The sequence below is a fragment of the Capricornis sumatraensis genome, chromosome 13 (assembly GCF_032405125.1).
Source record: "Capricornis sumatraensis isolate serow.1 chromosome 13, serow.2, whole genome shotgun sequence".
NCBI lineage: Eukaryota > Metazoa > Chordata > Mammalia > Artiodactyla > Bovidae > Capricornis > Capricornis sumatraensis.
The window spans coordinates 55996225-56020068 of NC_091081.1; the positions used below are offsets into that span (position 1 = coordinate 55996225).

Below are 23844 nucleotides of genomic sequence, written 5' to 3' on the forward strand. Positions count from 1 at the left end.
GATCTGCCCAACCCAGGGATCAAAACTGTGGCTCTTGCAGCTCCTGTACTATAGGTGGATCTTTTACCACTGAGCCACCAGGGAAGCCCACTCATTCATATTGGATTGAGGGAAAAATAGTATTTCGGGGGACATGAGATTTAGCTTCTTGAACTTGATAGTTAGGCCATCCTTCCTAAGGAGCTCAGTCTATTTTATTAGCAGGGGACGTTTTTGTTTCTGAGAGCATCTGGGGGCCATGAAGTAGATAATAGCTATAGAACCGCAGGTACTTAGGACCCACATCAACATTACGGTACAGCAAACCCACTGTAGAGCAGGGAATCTCCAGACCCTGCCAGGGGCCCTTGGCCTGAAGTTCCTCTCGGCCGCCTCTGTACAAAGCAAGAACACTGTGGCGTTTTATACCCATGTGTGTGGATTATGTTCCTCCCCGAACCTTGAAACCAGAGGCTACTTGACCCTTGCAATATGAGTATTAAAAACTTTCTGTAGTAATAAGAACAGTGAGAACATAGGACACATTTTAGAATGAGAGGTAAAGAAATTATTCAAAGATCCAGAACTTACGAGTTTCTCCAAGTCTTTTGAAGATTGTGAAAGAATGAACTTGAGATGTTCAATAAACCCTCTGCTCAGGTTTTTGGAAACCCTCTTCTGGAAGTATTCTCATCACAAAAGCAAAACAGATTTTCTTGGTTTCTGACCCACATGTTAAATTTTCGAAAGGATATTTTGTTTTGCTTTATTTTAGTATTTGTTATTCCTTAATCAGTCAACCAATAAGTTGTCAGAACAATTAAAGATTCAATCTTACTTTTATCTGGACAGTGTCAATTTCATTAACTCTTCTATCAGCAAGAGATTTCCTTGTCTGGCCTCTTCGGTGTCCAAATTTACACTTATTTCTCATCACTTGTTCATCATCTTCTATGGGTCTTCGAACATATTTAAAGCGATCTTTGAGAGCTCGTTTCCATAAAAACTGTGTAAAATTATAAAACAGGGCAGTTAATATTCAAAGAGGTTTGAATAAGCCTATATAAACAATAAAATTGTTGTCTATCACCTTTGGGCTTGAAAATATCTTCCCATCACAAATATTGGCCAGACTGAGAAATCTTGATCTAGTTAAAAGGTATATGGGTGTTCACCGTAACAGTCTTTCAACTTCTGTTGTAAATTTGAAAATTTTTGAAATAAAAAATTGTGACTATCAAAAGCTTGTAACAATCTATAATAGAAAATAATCTGGAAAAATTATATATATATATACACATACATATATAATCGAATCATTTTGCTGTACACCTAAAACTAATACAGTATTATAAATCAATTATATTTAAATTTTTAAAAGTTAAGAATAAAACTAGTCCTAAAAAGAACCAAATGCTTCCTCGCTTGTGTGCTTTCTCTCTTACATTAATATTCTAAGAAATTTTCTGCATCATCCACTGTTATATTAGAAACACAATGTCACATACACTTGTGGGGAGAGTTTGAGTAAACACCTACCATGCCCCAAAGTCTCCCCTTTCGCTGTATGTGTACAAACCTGGACCATAGTGTGCTAAGCAGTTTTGCAGGTCTCTTAACATTGAACTATCTTTAGTTAACATAGCTGGGAAAAGATGTGGGTAAAAAGCACACAGATCAAAATAAGCATTATTCATAACTTTCTGTTTGTCTCATTTGATAACCACAGAACTAAAGGTCAAAATGTAAGTAGATAGATATGTATTTGCTTCTATATATGCAAAGATTCTCTGGGAGGAAACTTTAATAATACTGGTTATTGGATGATTGGAGGATAGAGGTGGGAGGGAGATGTTCCCATTTATATCCTTTTATAGCTTTTGAACTCCATGAAAGTATAACTTACTGAAACAGCAAATTTAGACTCTTTCTTTAAAACACAACTAACTCTATAAACAGTAACACTAATTTTTGGCAAATGTTATATCTTAATAATAGAAGGAATTCATGTCATGTCAGGTAATTATCAATACTAGGACCCCAGGTTTGTTTGTTTGTTGAGAAAATTTGGTTTACTTTTTTTTTTTAACTTTTATTTTTTTACTTTACAATACTGTATTGGTTTTGCCATACATTGACTTGAATCCACCACAGGTGTACATGAGTTTCCAACCCTGAACCCCCCTCCCATCACCCTTCCCATATCATCTCTCTGGGTCATCCCAGCGCACCAGCCCCAAGCATCCTGTATCCTGTATCGAACCTAGACTAGCGATTCATTTCTTACATGATAGTATACATGTTTCATAGTGTGCTTCTGTACACAACAGAATATTTTAGAGAGGATATCATACTAGAAGCAAGGGTAGCTGAATACCAGTCTGACTTCAAAGTTACTGGTTCTAGATATGTCTTTTCTGAGTCTGGGTGGTAAAAAATAATCTTTAAGGCCCTCTCCCACTCAGGAAATTCTATGATTCTATCCATATATAATGAACTTTTTCCAAGAAAGAAAGAGAGAAAGAAAGACAAAAGCAAAGCAAGGGCGGGAAGAAAGAAAACAGAGGCCTTAAATATTATGTTCACAGATAGTGATATTTATTATTTGTTATTCAGATTGGAACTGATTGCTTAAATTCCACATCTTCAAGAAAGTACAGCAAAAAGTTTTTCTCACAGATGTCTGTGAAAATAAAGTACAAAGGACATTCATCTTATTTAGATACAACTACCAATGTATGCATGTCACCTAGAGATATAAGAACTAATAGGCATTATAGCTTTAGGTATAAAAGCTATAATTCTCCACAATTGTCCCTTAAGTCATACAGTTCCAGCGTCACAATGCACTCAAGTTTTTTTAACCACCTTGACTTTTTTAAGTGTACAGTTAAGGAGAGTTGAGTATGTTTACATTGTTGGGCAATGGAGATCCCCGACTTTTAAAGCCAAGGGACTTGCAGATCCAGAGAGCAAAGCTTATACGGAAACCTCTAGAACAGTGTTTCTCAACACTGGTTGCACATTAGAATCATCTGGGGTCCTTTTAAAGATGCAAAGCTTTTCTCTTCAGATCAACTAAATCAGCATCTCTGGGGATCCTGATGTGCAGCCAGAGTTGAGAACTGCTGCCCCAGAACACCACCAGGATCTTTTTTTGTCAGAACAGCAGAGCCGTGAGAGAATCAGGTGAGGCTGTGGGTTAAGCCCTCAAAACTATACAACTTCTGCTTGGTTCTAAACAGAAAGGCAAGAACCACTCTAGTGATGTGAAAGCATGAATGTAGGTACAGTCACAGCTTCTCTTTCTGGTATGGCATCTCTTGAAGATCCTTCCTAGAGACTCACGGTTAAACATGAGCTTCCAGATAGCTTTGAGAGAGAGATTCTGATCATCTTTCTAGAGGATAACATAGAGAGAGAAAGAAGACCAAGGAGGAAGCTGGGGAGGGATGAACAGGTGGAGCACAGAGGATTTTTAGCACAGTGAAAATACTATATATGATACAATAATCATGGATACATCTGTCTAAACACGCATAGACTGCACAATGCCAAGAGTGAACCTTAATGTAACCTATAGGCTCTGGGTGATTATGATGTGTCAGTGTGGGTTCATCAGTTGTAATGAATTACCTCTCTGTGGGGGATGTTGATAACGAGGGATGTTAGGGATGTGTAGGGGCAAGGGCTATTTGGGAAATCTCTGTATCTTCCTCTCAATTTTCCTGTGAACTTAAAACTGCTCTAAAAAATAAATCTTTTTTTTAAAGAAGACATAGAAACACATAGAAATCATCAAAAAGAACAGAGCAGAGACAGAAAGACCAAAACTAAGAACAAAATGGGGACGGAGAGCAAGAGACAGAAGAGATGGTCAAGGGAATGGAATTAGAGAGACCAGACAGAAAATGACAGAGAAAGAGAAACAGATAGAGCTAGATAAACAGGGAGAGAGACTGGGGAAAAGGGAGTGAGGCCTGAAATTAGTGGACAGCACAAGGCTCTTATTTTAAGGAGGGTTGAGAGTAACCGAATGGTGCCATGTGGTCACTTACAAAGCCACAGCCGTCCTCATCCAGGAAAGGGTGGGCCTGCAGTAGGGCACTGACCACGTCGTTATACTGCTGGGTGGTGGGGTACCTGTTCAGCGTGACAGGGAGGACATTTTTCAGTTCAAGAAGCCCGTGTTCCACCACATTACATTCACTTTTCTTCAAGTCTTTTATGTGATGATGTAGACACTCAAATCAGGGCTTTCCTGAGGGCTCAGTGGTAAAGATTCCGTCAGTAATGACGGAGATATAGGAGACCTGGGTTTGGTCCCTGGGTTGGGAAGATCCCCTCGAGGAGGAAATGGCAACCCACTCCAGTATTCTCGCCTGGAGAATCCCACAGACAGAGGAGCCTGGTGGGCTACAGTCCATGGGGTAACAGAAGAGTCAGACACAACTGAGCATAGCACATACATTCAAATATTGGGCAATGTTGGCCTTATTACCGATCTGTCATGCAAAATCTGAAGAGAATGGGTTCCAAATGATTTCAAGTCTATTCTGAAAACACGCCCTCTCCCAAGGCAGCAAGTCTGCTCTGTTATTACTCACAGTGAGCCTTCCAGATACTTGGTCATGTCTGCCTGGAGGAACTCAATGATCCTTATCCTCATGCTGTGATCGGGACACTTCTGTTCTGCTAGCATGCACTTGACATCATAAGGAAACTCTGGTAAGACGTAGGACTTAGTCCATTGTAAGGCTTTATTCCTTGCTAGAATGTGTCTCACGTTCCTTCTGTGAAATAAAAAACACAAAGAGTGAAATTCTATTTCAAATATATGCAACTTATTAATTCTCTGTACCCTGAGAGAATGGCTGGATGGCATCACCGACTCAATGGACATGAGTTTGAGTAAACTCCAGGAGTTGGTGATGGACAGGGAAGCCTGGTGTGCTGCAGTCCATGGGGTGGCAAAGAGTCAGACACAACTGAACGACTGAACTGAACTGAACTGATACCCTGAGAACTGATGATAGAAACCACATTCTTGAGATCTAAATATATGGACGTCATCAACCCATCTTCCATCCAGTCATCTATGTGCAAATGTTTAAAGGTTCATCAAGTATCTCGTTTTCTTTCCCTTTGCACACACACAAATACTTGTCATTCTGGAAAAAATATCATAACAACATAGGCTATAGAAGACAGTCTGAAGTTGGGAAGAATGTTGATCCATGTATCTTGAGGAGGCAATAGGTAACGCATAGCTTAAAACTGAACAAGATATCTAACTAAAAGACAGTAAATTGCAATTCAGCAAAGCAAATGAGGCATGTGATAAAGTCTTACTTAGCATCTGATTCAGAACCTTCTAATTAGCTGGCTGCAAAAGTTAACTCATTAATTCTAATTAATGTGTTATTATTTATTTCACTACAATAAATAATATTGTAGTGAAGTACAAGAGTCACTTAATGAGTCACTTTAGTTGTTCTTGGCTATTTTAATAAGGTAAACTTGGTCTCTAAATTTAAAATAAGTATTAGATATTCTGATCCTCTCAAATGAAGTTTCTACAAAAGGCTACAGAAAATGATAGCTACAGAAACCAGATCAGTGGTTGCCTGGGGCTGGGGGTGGGAGAGGAGACTGACTGAAAAAAGGACACCAGGGAGTTTTTTAGGGTGATGAAAGCGTTCCAAAATGGATTGTGACAATGGCTGCACACCGGCATAAATTTGCTAAAATTAACCGAGCTGTATACTTTAAACAGGTGAATTTTATGTCATGAAAGTTAAATCTCAGTACGTTTGTTTATAAAATTAAATATCGGAACCACTTTAAAGCCTTAAAATCAGTGACTGATCCAGTGTGTAAAAACTAAAATTTTCAAGCAAATTACCAGAGGCAAGAGGTAGCGTTCAGTCCATTTCAATAATAGGATTGACTGGGAAGGAAGTGAAGTAATAGAAGCAAGTCAAGCTGAAGACAAAGAAAGATTTCCTAAATTAACCTAAGTAGGTTAATCTTCTGGCACAAGCATGGACTACTTAGTAGCCCAAACAAAATTCAGATGAGCTTTGAAAGACCAGGTTTCCTTTAGAATTTTAGGTCATATTTTGTAAGAATGCAAGAGATATAACAAAACATGAGGAATAAAGGAAATTGGAGAAAGAATTCTGCTTCTGCTCTCTTTTCGTGATAAGATCTTTCTCCTTTTTTCCCCTTTGGCAATAACTATATTGGTGGTGAAAACACATCCCGGCTAAAACAAGCACACTGATAATTCAACACTTGATTCAATACAGCAACAGACAATTCCCAGAAGAAATTTGTGCCTCAGCCCAAACTATTCTCCAATATGTTCCCCTCTTATTTCATTCATTCATTCAAGCAAATATTTATTGGGAAGGTACTAGGAGGCAATTACTTATCTACAATCCCTATTTCCTTTCTTAGTCTCTTATTTCTTTCTCCCATGATCTCTCCTTTATCTACTTAGACCAAGATTCTAAAGTAATGGCAAGTTTCACTGGCTGTATTTTGTGCCTTCCCAAGATTTTGAAAGGTGCTATAACTGTGCAGGCATTAAATTTGGTTTCAGTACAACATTTTAACATCTAACTCCTTTCCCTATGAATTTCAAGTCTATTTAACTGCATGACCCCTTTAGACTTTTGAGGTTGCTAGTCTATACTATATATAGTATATATAGTATCTCATCAATGAATAACTTCTACATTCCAATGCTATAAAATAGGTCTTGAGGCAATTTTTATCTTCTTAGTCTATATATGTCTTTTCTCTTCAACATCAGGGTAAGAACTATATATATAGCATGTTTTTATTTCTGTCAAATGCCTAGAATGTGACTAGACACATATAGGCTCAATCAAAGCCAGACAGTCCATCTTGCTCCTAATTAGACAAAATCAGAGGCAACAAATTTTCCTTTTCTTACATTAAAACAACTTAACAAGATATTTTGGAAGTGAACAGAATACAAAGTATGCTAACTAACACAAGTCAAAACTAATATTATACAGAATACTAGAATCAGAAATTAAAAACACATTCTAATTGAGTGCAGATAACTGCAGGCACAATCACCACCCATTCATAAAACTATTAAAATTCAATATTTGCATTGTATTTTAAAAATCTTTACTCTGAGGTTATGATTATTCATATCATTATTGAGGTAGAGTTGAGCAGAACACTGTAGAAGTCAGCTCAAAGTAAGAACATGGAGCAGAAAACAGTCGCAAACTAAGAGGATGCTGATATTTCTGTTTCCACTTCAGAGTCAGTGCCCTTTAACAAGATAATATCAGAAAACAAAGATCTTTAATTCAATGGGTCACAACCCTGGGTTCACAGTACAATCATCTGGTAAGCTTTTAAAACATGTTAATGGCTAGGACTGATTCCCAGTCTATCTGAATCAGAGTCTACTGCACTAAATACTCAGTGTCTATGTAGACTTTATATTTGTCATAAAATGAAACTAACAATAAACTTAAGCTGACACATTTGATAATTATCAATATTATTACTGCAATATGTGCCAATTTAAAAAATTATGAGGGACTTTCCTGTTGGTCCAGTGGCCAAGACTCTGTGCTCCCAGTGTTTGGGGGCCGGGTTCGATCCCTGGATAAGAAACTAGATTCCACATGCCTCAATCAAGAGCTCGCAAGCTGCAAACAAAAGATCCACATGATGTAAGGGAGATCAAAGATCCTGCATACCTCAACTAAGGCCTGATGCAGCCAAATAAATAAATAAAGGTTTTTAAAAACTCATGAGATAGAGGTTCTCAGGAAGAAGCTCACTGACTGTAAAACTTTAACTTTAATAAGAATGAAAAATCATCAATTATTTTTACTCCTAAGAAACAGAAAATATGGGCCTCACCTAGGATAAGGGAGATGGCCCTATGCAGAAAAGGGCCAGTGGAGTTCCAGCCTGTTAAGGAAAAATCTCAAATACAGAAAACAGAAGTTGAGCCTTGGTAGGGATCAGGAGAGACATACATGTGGGCAAGGACTACTTGTTTTATCGCCAGGGTATATAACTTCTTCAGTAATTAGGACAGCTCATAATATAGTCCAATTTTGTGTGCCATTTTATTATCAGCTAGTATCCAATGTTTTTTCTCAGATCCAGCCAAGATTCAAGCCTTCTAAATCTCCAGGACACACTACGCATGTGCCAACAGTTGTTTCTCTCACCCCAAATGCCTTGTTTCCTTCATTCTTCTAGGTTCATCTTAGGTCTTCTCCCCAGGCAGATTCTCTTCCCCTCTCTCCTGGCTCTCTGGTGGTCTTCCTTGTCTAAATCCCCCACATGGCCTGGTCCAGCACTGGCCCCATGGGTACTCAACTATGTCTTGCTTTCTTACCTGTTCTGATTTCCCTAATGCCATTGTCGAATGAAACAGTTGTTCTACAGTTCTATAACAGTTATTTAACAGTTCTAGAACTATTCCTGCTATATAGTTATTTAGGAACAGTTCTATAACAAAAATGTTATGTAAAGTTTCAGGAACAAATATTAAATATAACATTCTATGACAGATAAACAAAGACAGTCATAAGTTGCTTAAACTTGTGTTTTCACACATGAAATTGACAACTTTTAAAAAGGGGAGTTCTATTATATTAAAAACAACCCACCCATGATAAAGGAATAGGAAGGCATCAAGCTGATGTGCTAGCGGAGAGAAGTGTGATATCACTAAGTCCTCAAGTTGGAGATATGAAAATGTGTGGGACCCAAATGTAAGAGAGGCAGATCTGGGGATTGGAGTAGAGTCCTCTGTATACACAAAAGATACCTAAGAATTAGACTGTGGCTTTGCAAACTTCATAATAATCAACCACCACTGAGAAAACCCTCCCAAAGAAGTTTTCTCACCAGGCTTTAGCTACATCCCATGTGGCTTCTTTATAGAACCAAGGGCAGACTTCACGTCATACTCAACTGAATCCTGGTTGACTTTTGGCATCATAGTCATGAATTAGGTCTGCTGCTGCTGCTGCTAAGTCGCTTCAGTCATGTCCGACTCTGTGCGACCCCACAGACGGCAGCCCACCAGGCTCCCCCGTCCCTGGGATTCTCCAGGCAAGAACACTGGAGTGGGTTGCCATTTCCTTCTCCAATGCATGAAAGTGAAAAGTGAAAGGGAAGTCGCTTAGTCGTGTCCGACTCTTCACAACTCCATAGACAGCAGCCTACCAGGCTCCTCCGTCCATAGGATTTTCCAGGCAAGAGTACTGGAGTGGGGTGCCGTTGTGTCTACTTTCCTAAGATTTGGGCCACAAATGACACTTTTCTCTGGGGGTCCCCTGCGTGGAGATAATCTGTTATCTTGAGGGACTGTGATGCTTTTCTAGTCTTGTAAAATGGTATTGCTTTCCGGTCCTTAAGGAAGAAGAGCATGAGGCAAGTGGAAGTCTTTGCTGTGAAGAACAGCCATTCTCACTGCCAGGCTTGGTCTTCACATGTAAAGACCCACCTCTATCAGCAGTAGCATTCCCAGCATCAAAAGAAAAAGCAGTGACAAATACTGTGCTCTCCAGGGACTTAATGGAAAGACTGTGTTCCACAAGCCTACATTCATTTTATTCTTTTCCACACAGAAACTTGCAGACTCTATACACTGAAAATGGTATATATATTGGGGTGCCCAGTTCTCTATTATCAACTCTGAAACGAAATGCCATGTAACCACATCTAAAAGCTTGTGTTTTGGGAACACAGAAGAGAATGGAGTCAAGTAAGAGAAGGTATAGACATCTGTTTAAAGAACTTGCTGTCATCTAACTGTAGGACATGAAAGGACCTTATAATACACATCCTCAAAGCAGGGATGGAAGTTCACCAAACTACAAAGCTCAACAGAAATGTTGCCTCTGTGTTATTAGGCCATACTCTGTGAATCACCTGCTTTGTTTTACCTGGGCAAGACTTCCACTGCTAAGAAAACAAAGTAAACAAGAAGTTTTTGAAAAGCCCAATAAAAGATATATGTCAATGAGCTAGGTGAGATGCCACCTCTGAAAATATAGAACGATGTCACAGCAAGATATGCACGGACTATGAAGGAAATGCTGTTCTGTTGTTGCAGCCATGAGTAATTCAGAAAATGTTTGCACTGCAACCACCAGTAATTCAGAAAATGTTTGCCCCACATTCTCATCATTTGATGTGTGCTTTTAATTTGTGTTTTATAGCCCTGGGCTATCACAGCTGCCATTTAATCTATGAAATTTCCAGAGGAATTTAGTTTCTGAAAGGCATGTGTGAACACGTAATCAAGCAGAAAGTAGAGGTAGAGATGTGGCTGGCATCAGGCACTGTGCTGTAACACAGACAGACAGAGAGTCACCTCTCACATCCTCCCTGTCCTTGGTTGCCAGTGAGAGATTCAAGGAGCCAGGAACTTTTGGGGTCTTGACTAATCAAGAAAAGAAGCATAAAATAAATACATCTTTTATTTCCCTGTTCCCCAATTCTTCTTGGTATTGACAGATGGACAAAGACCCAGAAATGTGACCTTACCCTCAATATTTATACTTATTAGCAGGGCAGTCACAAAAACAGATCTCATAGAGCTATCATGTCTGTGTCCCTCTTTTTCTTTTTTATTTCTCATTCATAAAAAAGAAAAAGTAATGAGACATTACCTATGCAGTTGTTGCAAAATGTTCAGTACTACAATTTTGTAGTTCATAATTATCAAAATCGGGTGGTTCAGGGCAGTTTTTTTATTAATCCACCTGTATACTACTATGTTTTTGAACCTTGACCTCATGTGAACAGTTTATATCCTCAGAGCATCTGCTGAATAGGGATGAGCCTGGAAAAATTCACTTTTCAAATCTGGCCCACAGTGCTGGTTTTATGTGACTTTTGGGGCCAAAAAAAGAGACTGACTTAGTCTTGTCCCAACTGTGTGCCATCTAGGCTGTGACTTGCCAGTTCCTCAACCATGCAGCTTCATAGAAATAAATTTTCCTATTTCTAAGGATTCAAGCAACTTGATTTATACCAAAGTACTATTAAACCGGGTGGCGTAAGGGGCTTCCCAGGTGGCATAGTGGTAAAGAACCTGCCTGCCAATGCAGGAGACGTGGGAAATGCAGTTTCGATCCCTGGTTTGAGATGATTCCGTGGAGCAGCAAATTGCAAACCACTCCAGTAATCTTGCCTGGAAAATCTCATGGACAGAGGAGCCTGTCCATGGAAAATTTCAGGAAAATGTCCAGGAAACTTTCATGGACAGGCTACAGTTCAAGGGGTTGCAAAGAGTCAGATACATGTCAGATATGTAGTCGATCTTACTGAGCAACTACACATACACACACGGGTGGCTTCAAGAACAAACATTAATTTATTATGGTTACAGAGGTTGGATGTTCCAGATCAGGGTGCCAGCAAAGCTGGATTCTTGGCAAATGTGCTCTTCCTGGTTTACAGAAGACCATCTTCCTACTGTGTCCCTACATGCCAGAAAGAGAGCAAGCTAGCTCTCTGTTCTCTTTCCTTTTTATAAAAAAAATACTATTTTTTTGGCCATGACCCACAGCAAGTAGGATCTTAGTTCCCTGACCAGGGATTGAACCTACACCCCCTTGCAATGGAAGCATGCAGTCCTAACCACTGCACCACCAGGGAAGTCCTGTTGGCCTCTTAGCCTCTAATAGGGACACTAATTCCATCCATATGGAGTCCATCCTCAGGGCCTAATTACTTCCTCAAAGCCCCTCCCTCCAAATACCATCATATTGGGATTAGGGTTTCAACATATGAATTTTGGAGAGGCACAAGCGTTTAATCTATTGTACACCCAGAAAAGCCTTGCTGTTACTGCAAAGGATAGTCGTAAGAGAACACTAGTATCACTTAGGGCACCTGTTAGAAGTGCTGGATCTCAGGTCCCACTCCTGACTTACTAAATTAGAACTTGCATTCTGATAAGATTCATGGATGATTTTTAATTGTGGTGGAGCTTGAGAAGCACTGGTATAGGGCCCTGATAGATTTCATTTAAGTCCTCCAGGAAATTCTAATGTACAGTCACAGTTATAGAGCACTGTCTTGTCCATTGGCACAGCACAGGGTCTTCTTGCCTCCTTATAACCACCCCTCTTCATTTCCAGCAAGTCCATTTTCTCTGCCTCTATCTCTCACATTCCAAAAGCACATATTCCAAATAGAATGTCCTATTCCATTTCAGGTGCCTGTACCTTTGCACATGCTGTTTGCTTTTCTGGGAATGTTCTTTCTTCTCCTGCTCCATTTTTCTTCAGATGAAATTCAAATTATGTTTCAAATCCTCCACCACCCCCCCCACCCCCCTCGCCACCTTCCATTTTTGAGAAGACTTCCCCCAGGGGCCTTCTCCATACTTACTTCCCTAAAAGTCTCATTTATCTTTCTTTCTGTGCTATGTCTATACCCTGTGCATTTCTATTTCTGTCTCTTTCTCAATATTGCAGTTATTAACTTCTGTATCTTTCTTGTCAGAATCTGAGTTCCCCTAGGCAAGGACAAAATTGCCCCCACTTCAGCCACTGTCTATATAATATCTAGTTCATGGTGTATACTCAGTAACTTTTGGACTGAACAAAAGGGAAGAAGAGACTAAAAATCAAGTTTACTTTGATCTCTCTGAAGACTTCTTATTAGTTAATAAGAATGAGCATGAGGCAGTGAGTTATTTATCAGTCACAGCAGCCTAGTTTTCCCTGCAATTCCTGTTTGGCTGTGTCCAGATATCCTCCACTGAAGGGAATTTGTGTTCTAACTTGATGAGCCAGTGTTCCTCGTTTCATTTCATTTGGGTCTCTGCTCAAGCAACCTCTAGTCAAAAGTCGAAAGACTGCCCCCAAAACCCTCCTGAAGCTAACACACACATGCACTTACACACACCATTTCCTCTATTTCCCCCTTTCTTCTTCACCTTATTGGCCTTCATAGCACTTAAATGTATTTACAATGTAATATCATAGGTATTTATTATTTCCTCACTATTTTAGAATGAGAACTCTGTGAGTGTGGAGGCTTGGTCTGCTCTGCTCCCCAGTGTATCCTCTGTGCCTCCCAGGGCCTGGCATCCAGTAAGCACTAAGTAAATGTTTACTATGGAATGAATGAAAGGACCCTGACTCAGGTAAGAAATCATTAAGTCAGCAGTTCCTAAGGTGGGTCCTGTGATGTTAATAGATGTTCCACAGAGAAAGAATTCTGGGCCAGACAGAGTGAAATGGGTTTTCTTACAGCGGGACGCTTTATAGCATTTACTATATCACTGTACAGACTCTTGAGAGTCCCCTGGACTGCAAGGCGATCCAACCAGTCCATCCTAAAGGAGATCAGTCCTGGGTGTTCATTGGAAGGAATGATGCTGAAGCTGAAACTCCAATACTTTGGCCACCTTATGTGAAGAGTTGACTCATTGGGAAAGACCCTGATGCTGGGAGGGATTGGGGGCAGGAGGAGAAGGGGACGACAGAGGATGAGATGGCTGGATGGCATCACTGACTTGATGGACATGAGTTTGGGTAAACTCTGGGAGTTGGTGATGGACAGGGAGGCCTGGCGTGCTGCGATTCATGGGGTCGCAAAGAGTCAGACAGGACTGAGCAACTGAACTGAACTGAACTGAACTGTACATCGGGAATCTCCAGTCAGGGAGTAGACTTGGAAGGTAATACGTCCAAAACACACAAAACTTAGGCATGGGTGTTCCATACACCTGTAGGCTAGGAGATGAGGGATGTAGCGCTGCACTCTTGTTTCACTGACCTGGGATTCAGCATCTAAATGTGACAATGTACCAGCTGGGTGGACTTGGTGTATTCTGAACCTCCCCTTATTATGTGATGGGTAAGATACACACACAAGGGTGCTGCTCCTTATTTCAGTTGTGTATATGGCATTGCCTACAAACAGTATGTCAAGTGTGGAACTACTGACATTTGCCCTCTTGAGCATAGGCAAGTGGGTAAGATCATTCTACAGTATTTTATAGTAGTAGCCAGACCCAGAAAAAAAGTCATCATTAAAATAATTTTAAAATATGCATGGAATTGTGACTAATTTATAATTATACCCAAAGGCTGAAGCAAAACATCTGCACACACATATATTTAAAGTTCAGGCCAAGTGTTTTTAAAGTGGCATTTAGGAAACCTCTACGTGTTTATCTGATTTCATGCCTTATTAGTTACCAAAAGGGAAACAAACAGTTTTAAACAGTGTAGAGGAAAAATAAAGAACGGCATTGTAAAAGAAAAAATATCTTTCTAAAGGATCGCCAACACATGCTGAGGATAGGACCTTATAAGCTTTCCATCAAGAAAGGGCATTTAAGCAATTCAGTAAAGAGCATGGGATCACCTATCACCAAAGAAAGCTGCTTCATGTCACAGCAGCGTGTGTTTCCTTGGAATTTGGAATTCATCCACTGGGACACACACATCGTTTCAAGAGTCAAAGTCACGTGAATGTCCTGCCTCTAGAGCCTTCTTTTACTTCTTTGCAAATGATCTGGATGGAAAACACATGTTCCTTTTAGGGAACATAGGAAAAATTATCACAAGAATAATGACAGCCACCTTGTATGGGATTATAACAGCTGCCAGGTACCTTCACTGTTATCGCACCTGCAGGTGGGGGGTCCCATCACACAATGTGCGGAGACCCACTGGACAACAAGTAACAGTCCGATTCCCACCCCAGGTGTGTGAGATCCCAATCCTGGCACTCGATCCACCACCCTTTCCCACCTCATTAAAGCACATGGCTTTGTGAAAGCCCTGTAGCCAAACACCAACTTGCTAGCCTGTTATGTATGAGTGGCCCATAAACTCCTGGGGTTGAATTCTGTTCAAAAAATGAGCATATTTAGCAGGAATTGTATCAAAAATGTCTAAAGAGAAATTGATGCTATTCAAATATTTATGCTGTCTTGTAAAGGTGTGTTCAGTCTTTCATTGGACCATACATCCTCATTTCAAAGAAAAACTCCTATTTAGCCTCTGTTTACCAGGTACTATGCCAAATGCTCTGCTCACAAGTGGAAAAAGGTATGGTTTTTGCCCAGGTAGCACTTCTATGGAGGGAATACAGACTTTAAAGTGATCAGTTCCATTATCTAGTCTTATAAGTAAAGAAAGGGGTACGTAGAGGATGCTACACAGTAGAAAAAGGGCTCCTTGCCTGAGCTGGAATATCAGTGGCAGGGGGTGGGTGGTGGGGGTTCCTTCAGAAAGAGGGATTTTTGAGCAGAATCTTCAATGATCAGCAGGTAGAGAAGAGAAGGGAAGAACACAGCCTGACACAGGAACAGTGCAATAGGCTCTTAAATCAACACCTGCTGAATGAATAGCACCCTGGGCAGAAGGGCAGGACATAGGTGATTTTTAGAAAATATTTGCTTATCTGGCTGTGCCAGGTCTTGGTTCTTAATTGTGGCATGCAGGATCCTTGATACTTGTTGCCACATGAGGATTTCTTTTTGTGGTTGTGGCATATGAACTCTGTTGCAGCATGTGAAATCCAGGTCTCCAACCAGGGATCGGATTTTAACTCACATGGCTGGATGACGGAGCCACTCTCTGAGATAGGATGTGGGAGGGGAGAAAATCTTCTATCCCTCCCCATTCCATAGCCCTGAATAAATGGCAGAACCAGAGCAAAACTATCTAAAACAGATACCTCTGCTTTGTCCTCATCTGCCCACACATAGCTGACTGCCCAGAAGGGGACATCTGATCTGCACTGGAACCCCCCTAGTTCCTCTTCTCCAGATACTGAAAGGATGAGTCTGTTACCTGGAATGATCTGAGCTCTTTTCATGGAGAATGTCCTGGAGGCAGTGCTGTGGTGAGCTTGCCATAGGCCAGCCAGTCTGAATGGAACAGAGTGTACATGAATAGTAGGATAAATCCATCCTCAAAGGAAGAAGCAAGGGCATGAGGCAGACGAAGGAAGCAAAAGAGAGATGGAGATGGCCGTCATGTGGCTCCATGAGAGTGAGGGACAGCTTGACCCCTGGCTTTCCAGCACCAGTGTCTCTACCCCTGTCACTGGGTTCTAGTGAATTTGTATTTCTTACACTTAAATATACACTAAAGCAAGAAACATGAGTTCAGTTTTTGGACATGTTTAACTGTAGTGCTTGTGATGAGCAGCCGGTTGGCACATAGATTAGAAGACATTTTATGATTAGAAGAAAGATATGAGACTCTGGTTTCCAAACTCTCCTATTTTTCTCCATTTCTAACACAATTCTGTTTTTTTTTTTTTTTCCTCCTCCATGACAGACACTATAAAGAATGAGAAATACCCCGAAGCACTGGTTGTGCTTTTGATCAGCCATGTGAAAAAACAGGCATAATAATCTGACTCAGCCAGCATTGCAGGACCATATAAGAATGGAATATCATCAGAGGGCTTAGGAAAAAGAAAGGACCCAGAGAACCTGTAGAAAGGGGCATCCTTGTCTCCCACTGGCAGCAAGAAGGAAGAGGAAAGAGGTCCTCAGCAAAGTGAGCTTTCTACCTGGAGCCATGCTGAGTAGACTGTGGGACTCTGAGTGCTTTCCAGGGCTTCCTGTGCTTAGCACTGAGCAGGTGTTATCTATCTTTAGATAATGGTCCTCACAGGAGCCCTGTGACAGAAGTATTTGTGGTTATTATTCCCGTTTTTCGGTTTGAATACTGATTCACAGTGGTGTCAGGGTTGGACCACTGGGGCTAATCGTCGCTCTTCCTGTCTCTACCGAACAATCAGAGAAGGGACTGGCAACATTTGGCAGCTTCCTGAAGGAGTAGTTGAAGACCCCCGACTGACTCCTCACACCTGGAACCACATCAAAGAATGGCACTGGGAATCAACAAGCACCGGTGAACAGAAAGGAGGTGAAGGAAGCCACCATTGAAACGTATTTACATCTTCTGAACCACAGTTCAAACCAGCAAGACCCCGGGGACCAAGCCCTACCTAGGATATTGTCTCTACCTCCTCGTTCATCACCCCCAAGTGGGAGCCAATGGTGTGAAGGAAGGTGGATTCTACCACTTGAAGAGCTGGAGCCTTTGAGCCCAGGGATGACAGTGCAAGGTTGCAGGTGGTGGAGAAAGAAAGAGAGCCCGGAGGCGAAGCCCGTTTGCAAGAGCTTCTGATCAAAGGTGCTGTTTCCTTGCACTCACTCACGGGGCTGCTGGGGCTGGGCGGCCGGGGGCTAAGGCTGCTGCCTTTGGTCCCCTGAACTCCCATGCTGATGGCAGTATATTCAGTGCTGAGGTGAGAACAGCCCATTTGGGAAACTAGATAGAAGCCCCTTGACTTTTCTAAATTTCAGTTTAACTCAATTCATAAGAAAGAGAGAATAATACTGACCTGACAGGACTGCTGCGTGGACTAGATGAGATGATAATGGAAAGTGAAACTCTAAAGGATGACACTCTGGCTTGACTATCACCTGATTATATGGTGCCAGCTGTCATCTCTCCTTTCCATGACAGTACACTTAAAGAAAAGCATTTGCTCAGCAGCTGCTGAAAATAATCGCCTGAATTGCACAGGGCAGGTGGCTGGGAAATCCTAGAATGACTACCATGACTCTTGGACCGTATCTTCCCTACAGTCCCCCTCAGGACGTTTAGTGCCACGTTCCTGGGTCTGTTTCTCTAGATATATAGTTTTCCTCTGTTCCAGTGTAGCCCATATGTTGAAATACTACAGCTCATAAAACCCAGTGTAGGGATATAAGGAAACATTTAACAAAGTAGTGCCTCCATCAGGAATGGTCAAGACTGTTAATTCAAATTAAAAAAAAAAAGACTCCACAAAAAGCTAATTCTTTAAGACACTATTTGCAGAACAAATTCCATCTTTGTGGCTACTGCCAATTACTCTGGACAGTTTATGACAGAAAAATCATCTTTTTCCTTAACAATATGCCCTTGAAAGATGCATAATATCATCTCAAAACTTAACTTGTTCAATGCAGAGATTTAAAAAAATTGACCTTCATCTCTTACCAAATATCTTCATCACTTGATTTACAAAAATCCCTTCCAGAAAAACAGATAGTTTCCACTTAGAAATACATTTAAACATGAAACCTCATAATAGATAAAGACAAATATTATCCATTGGCTTTAAGATGTTTAGAAGTTGTCCATCCCACCTCTGTTTCAGTACTCTGTGATCAATTAATCCATTATCAAGGTTGTCAGCTGGATAGAAAGATGGCATCTGCTCCTCACCACTGGCTGGACTGGAGGACTGTTCATCCCTGTCACCAAGAAAGAAAAGGTGGGTCTAGGGTATTCAACTGTTGCTGTCATGGTGACTCTGAAGGTATAAATCAGCCCAGAGTAAACACTATGATCTGTGTCCATTCCAAGCTCCACATTAGAGTCATGACTGAGAGGACTGAAAGAAAAACCCTCTGGGCCATCTCACTCACTACCAGTTAATACATGCCGGGAGGTGGATGATGCCAGTTCACTGTGCTGTTTTCACCCATCTATCACATTTAAAAATGGTATTATTGATAATCCTTTCCTTTATGAAACAATGGTAATAACAATATACCTTTGTTGATTAACATTATTATTTGGCAAAAAAAAAAAAATGAAACTCTATATCAGATCCTTTCTCTCTTCCCTGCCATCTAGGGGGACCTTTTATTATTTGTGGAATTTCATGATCTTTGAATCACTCTTCACTAACTCCCTCATCTTCTAAGTGATACAACTGAAAGGAAGGCAACTTGCTTACCTCCACAGGCTACTCAGTAACAGCACCCATTACCTCAGTTTTCCAACTTTCCAACTTCCTGTCCAGTGATTTTTCTACTAGCTTCAACAATAGCAACACAAAAGCAACTGGATATACTCCTGCCTGTTATATATTCCTGTCATTTGCCTAAGTCTGAGTTGGAGGCCAAGTATCCTGTCCATATGTGGCCTCTAAATTTTTTTTCAAAGTAACATACCAGGCAACTGTTAGCCACTAAATGAAATTTACACTCAAGTTGGAACCCATCTGTAAACTCTGATCTAGGCTGCCACTTTATAAACTCTTTAGAGGGAGTCCTAAGCATCATTTATTCTACCCACTTCATTTTACAGTTGAAACTAAGAAAAGTCAAGCAGATCTCCAAGGTTAGATGAGTAGCTAATATCAGAACAGAGATTCGTAATCCAGTTTTAATACCTAGCTTCTGGGTTCTTTTTACTACCCTAAATTTCCTATCTTTATTAAGAACTTATTAAAATTATTTAACTAAATAAATAGCACATTCTTATACATTTTTTCTATTACTATGACTCCCACATGACAATATATTTGTCAAGTGCCTACATATTTGACAATAAGCAAATATAGCCAATAAACATTTTAACTAACTATAACCTATAAACCTACTTGAAACTGCGATTTTGCACCAGAATAATTGAATCTGAATGTAAAACAACACAAACCTTAGAGTCAGCTATTTACTGGGTAGAATGACGTGTCCCCACTCAGCCCCTGGAAAACCAGTGTTCTAAGTCATGGTTACATTTCAAAATGGCTTTATAAACCACATTAATAATGCTTAATATTTAACAAAAAACTATATTTTAGTGTGGGAGAAGGAGGAGATATTTTCTCAAAGATTATGATACTCTGAACATCAGTGTGATTAACTTTGGAAGTATGTATTATTTTTCACAGCCTAGAGATGAAGCAAAAGGAGTGTCAACATTTAATGCAATCAATCCAAGTCAGTGGTAGGACCAGGAATGATGCCCAGACTTCCTGGCAGTCCAGTTAGTTCTCATTTACTAGAGAACATTATAAACTGCTTTGCAGTGGAAAAAAAGGCTGTCAGTTTTCTTCCAAGCTGTGTCTAAGGCAACATCAAGATTCCAGTCACCTGAGGGGAACTTCCAGCTCAAGAGTCCAACTCATCCAAGAATGCTGGGAAATTACTTTGAGCTCTGTATGAGGTTTACTCCCTCCCTGTGCTGCAAAGGAGTAAAGGCATACAATGGGAACTGCATCAAAAGTCACATATCTTTTGCACAAATGTATCAAAACAACATTTAGAAGAAATTCCTCAAATAAATCAAATGGTAGACTCTCCAGACCAAATGTGGGCCATTCCTTCAAGCTGACCTATCCCCCTCCTTGTCCCAAATATCCAAATTCTCTAGAAATCAAATTACCTCAAATTAACTAAGTTAGAGCTCTCTAACATTGCATTGCTTATAAAAAAGCAAGACAGAAACAGAGTTTTACAGATATACTGAAAAAAAAAAAACTAAAGTAAAACATGGAATGGATTTCATCAAACATCATAACCTTATTTAAAAAATTAATGAATGATCAGAATGCAGTAGTTATTTAAATTTAGAAATCTGGCAAAAAGTTTCAAATATCAAAAAAACAAATCAGAATGCCTAAATGATCCTGGGGAATATATTATAAAGTGAAATTTTTAATTTTATAATTTTTGTTATCATTCCTTTTTATGGCAGAAGTCAATGATTTTAAAAAAATAACATCAAAACCTCAAAACCATCACAAATTTTTCTACAAGACTTCTCTGGGATGCTACCACGGCATTCAGTGCTCCAAGAACACTCTTGAAATCCAGTGTAGCAAAAATCTTTAGCAAATCATATTATGAAGGCCTCTAGAAGAGAATATAAATTAGTTACTATAAGGAATCCTGGGCAAACAAGTAAATACACACATAAATAGCTTTGGGGAAAGTAAAGAAGCAGAAAAAGATGCCTTCTTCAAGTCCTAACTTTAAGACCTAAGCTCAGGAGTTCATTTCTGCTTGTGTTAAATTTTAACTGCTTGTTACAGAGATTTCTATACAGTAACTTCAGGCTTATAAGTCTTCCCTAACAAATGGAGTTGGAGTTTAAAAACCTGGTGCATTAAAAGAAAAAGTATCTTGATTCATAAAACTTTGCAAATAGTGTTACTGTACACACAAGCTGAAAATGGTCACAATTTTCAACAAAGTTTAAACTCCATATGCCATGCTACAGCCATCTTAGGGAAAGCACAGAATCAAAAATAAGGCCATTCATGAACACTTACTCTGCTTGTGTGACCGGGGCTGTTTCTCCAGGGGACTTCAGCTCTTGACTCTTCTGCTTGTATTTTTTAATTAAATCCATTAGAACAGCCTGGTGCCCAATTTTCTTTACCAATTGCTGAACCATCCGATCATTAAGTGCTAGGAGAGCAGCCCCACTTACTTCTTCCTCTGGGAAAAAGAGAAAAAATCTCTACCTGTCTGTTGGGTAAAATACTGTAAAGCACGGCACCCTGAGCAGGCAGAATTATTTCTCATGTTAAAAGGAGCATCTAAACTTGTGCTCTGCAGTTATAAAAATTATTTGTGTTTTTGCAAAAATAGAACACTAATATTGCATAATTCCAAATGTATGTCTGCTCCTAAGAAAGTACTGCAACATGGAGTCATAATAAAATTTTTTACATCCACATTAATGCTCCCCCTCTTCTGATTCTACCATTGTTTTCATAAGGAAAAAAATTCTTTTTGGAAGAGTATTCTTAGTGTACCTCACAGGCAATAAACAATGCTTGTAAATCCAACATTATACAAAGCTGCCTAAAAATGCACATCCTGGACAAAAGCAATATCAAATGTATATATCAAATATTTATTTTAAGTAACCCAAGATTTATTTTGAGTTCTTTTTGAAATAATTAGATTTTCTCATGGATACTAGGTCAAATGCAAACTCTGCTACAGTCGGTAAAGAAATGAAAGTTTCCTACTGTAGCAACTCCACATCAATGTTCACATGCATTAGGAGAAAAGAAATCAATGACAGAGGACACTCAATATCTCTACTGCTCAATTAACATTTTTGAAAGTATAAGCAACTCACCTTGAAACCTATGTACTAGCTCTCCTAAGTTTTTCTCCACCAGCCAACTGCAGACCTGATCAACTGACCAAGTTTCCATGGCTGTATCCTGTAAATACACCTGTAGAATAAAAAGAGGAGTCTTCAGTGTTTCTTTCTGACTGTTGTTCTGTTTAATTTTAGCAATCAGCAGTCTAAGCCTTTCCTTTGCAGACTCTTTGAGACTCTCAATACTAGGCTTCTTTAAAATTATTGTTTTCCGAATACACATCTAAAAGTTGCTAATAAAACAAATACCCGTTTTGAAAATGAGACCAGTTTGAACCTATTTCTTAGTCTCATTTTTCAAATTTCTTCACCTTCTCCTACTTTTTTTCCACAGGCATCCCTCAGGTTTACTAACAGGCAGCTAGAGACATACAGTGGTACTCAATCCTGTACCATTAACACCGTTTTCTTCACAAAGAAAAGAAAGGTGTGAAATTCACCACTACTAGGCTTATCAGGAAGTGGTTGACATTTACAAAAGGGGTGGGCAGGGGAGGAAGGGAGGAAGGATGGAAGGATCAGATAAAAGCCTGACAGAGATACTTAGTAAACCCAGACTGATTAACCCCTTGCAGCTCCCAATTCAGGAGAGAGAGCTTGTAACTGTTTCTGATTGCTTCCTTTTAGCAAGAGGACCAAGTAGGAGCCAGATTCTCAAGAGTCTGAATGTTTCCTTCCTTTCAATAATATTCTTACATATTCCACTCAGTTTTAGAACTTTATTGAAGACCATTATGATTCATAAAATAACTAGTATGAAATAGCACATTGAAAACCTAAAAAAAATTAGTTGGTAGATTCAAAATGGGAAAATGATTCAATATGTCAATAATTCTAAGTGAAAGAGGTATATTGTTTGTAAGATATATTCTTTATTCAGTTATACTGTCACTATTCTTTTCTAACCATCTGAAAACTTAAAACAAGTATGCCTATTGCAATAATTTTTCTAATTTCCCTTAGGCAGCCCATCTTGTTTTTTGTTTTTGTTTTTTAATAGTCCAATCCAAATGACTTAATGGACTGGAGAGAAACTGAAAACACTTAAAACATTTAAATTTTTTAACATTACTTTCGATTTCATCTTTCAAACCAGACGATATAAATTTCTTTGTACAGTAAGATACTGACTCTCCTATCAAAACAGAGGGAAAAGCTAATCTTACAGAAATGGAATCCCAAGAAAACATAAAAAGAGTCATTAAATCATGTATTTAAACTTTATTGCTAGAAGTTCTCCAAATAAATATTATTGTATTTTTCATTTTTGTGTATTTGAATAAGTTACAATTTCCAGCAGTTAGAATGGTGGCAAGGGAGAACCTGATTCCCTTTCATTCTTGGCAATCTGAAAAGATAACAGACTTCAAAAATAATTTTCTAAAAAACAAGGACACTTCAAAGGAATAAATCACATTCCCATAAGTATTCATGAATACCAAGTTAGAAAATTGAAAACAAGGGTTAAATGTAGAAGAACGTCTTTCCAAATTACAGCAGTGGATTTAATTTGCTACGACAACAGTAGCCACAGAACTCCTCCCCTAGGCTAAGCAGCAATAGCAGGGTGTGAAAAGTCATTATTTGCAAGACTCTGGTGTAAATTAAAAATCACACCTTCCTGTCACACTTCTGGCTTCCTTGTGAAGAGTAGGACTTAGGGAAAAAAAAATAGAAGAGAAACAAAAAAGACAGCAATTCTCTAAACTTCAAGATTAAAAGATATGCAGAGCAGAAGATACTGCCCTGCAGCCATCGATGGATAAAAGGCAATTTGAAAATAGAATGAATCCTTGAAACCCCCTCATATTTTTAAATTCCTAGATTCTGCAAAATCTATTTCTGGGAAAAACAGAACAGTTATCAGATTATAACCTCATACAAAATA

At 39.4% G+C, this 23844-nt stretch overlaps 1 protein-coding gene across 1 annotated transcript in view; it reads right to left on the bottom strand.

The window, feature by feature from the left end:
* Positions 1–22008, bottom strand: part of SAMD3 (sterile alpha motif domain containing 3) — a 44436-nt gene extending 22428 nt beyond the window's left edge. The window contains exons 1-6 of the mRNA XM_068985505.1: positions 21930–22008; positions 21109–21277; positions 18191–18298; positions 4587–4772; positions 4038–4122; positions 818–985 (exon numbers count right to left, since the gene is read on the bottom strand). Coding sequence (XP_068841606.1) covers positions 818–985; positions 4038–4122; positions 4587–4772; positions 18191–18298; positions 21109–21277; positions 21930–22008 — 795 coding nt within the window. The remainder of the gene's footprint in view (positions 1–817; positions 986–4037; positions 4123–4586; positions 4773–18190; positions 18299–21108; positions 21278–21929) is intronic.
* Between the last annotated feature and the right edge of the window lie 1836 nt (positions 22009–23844).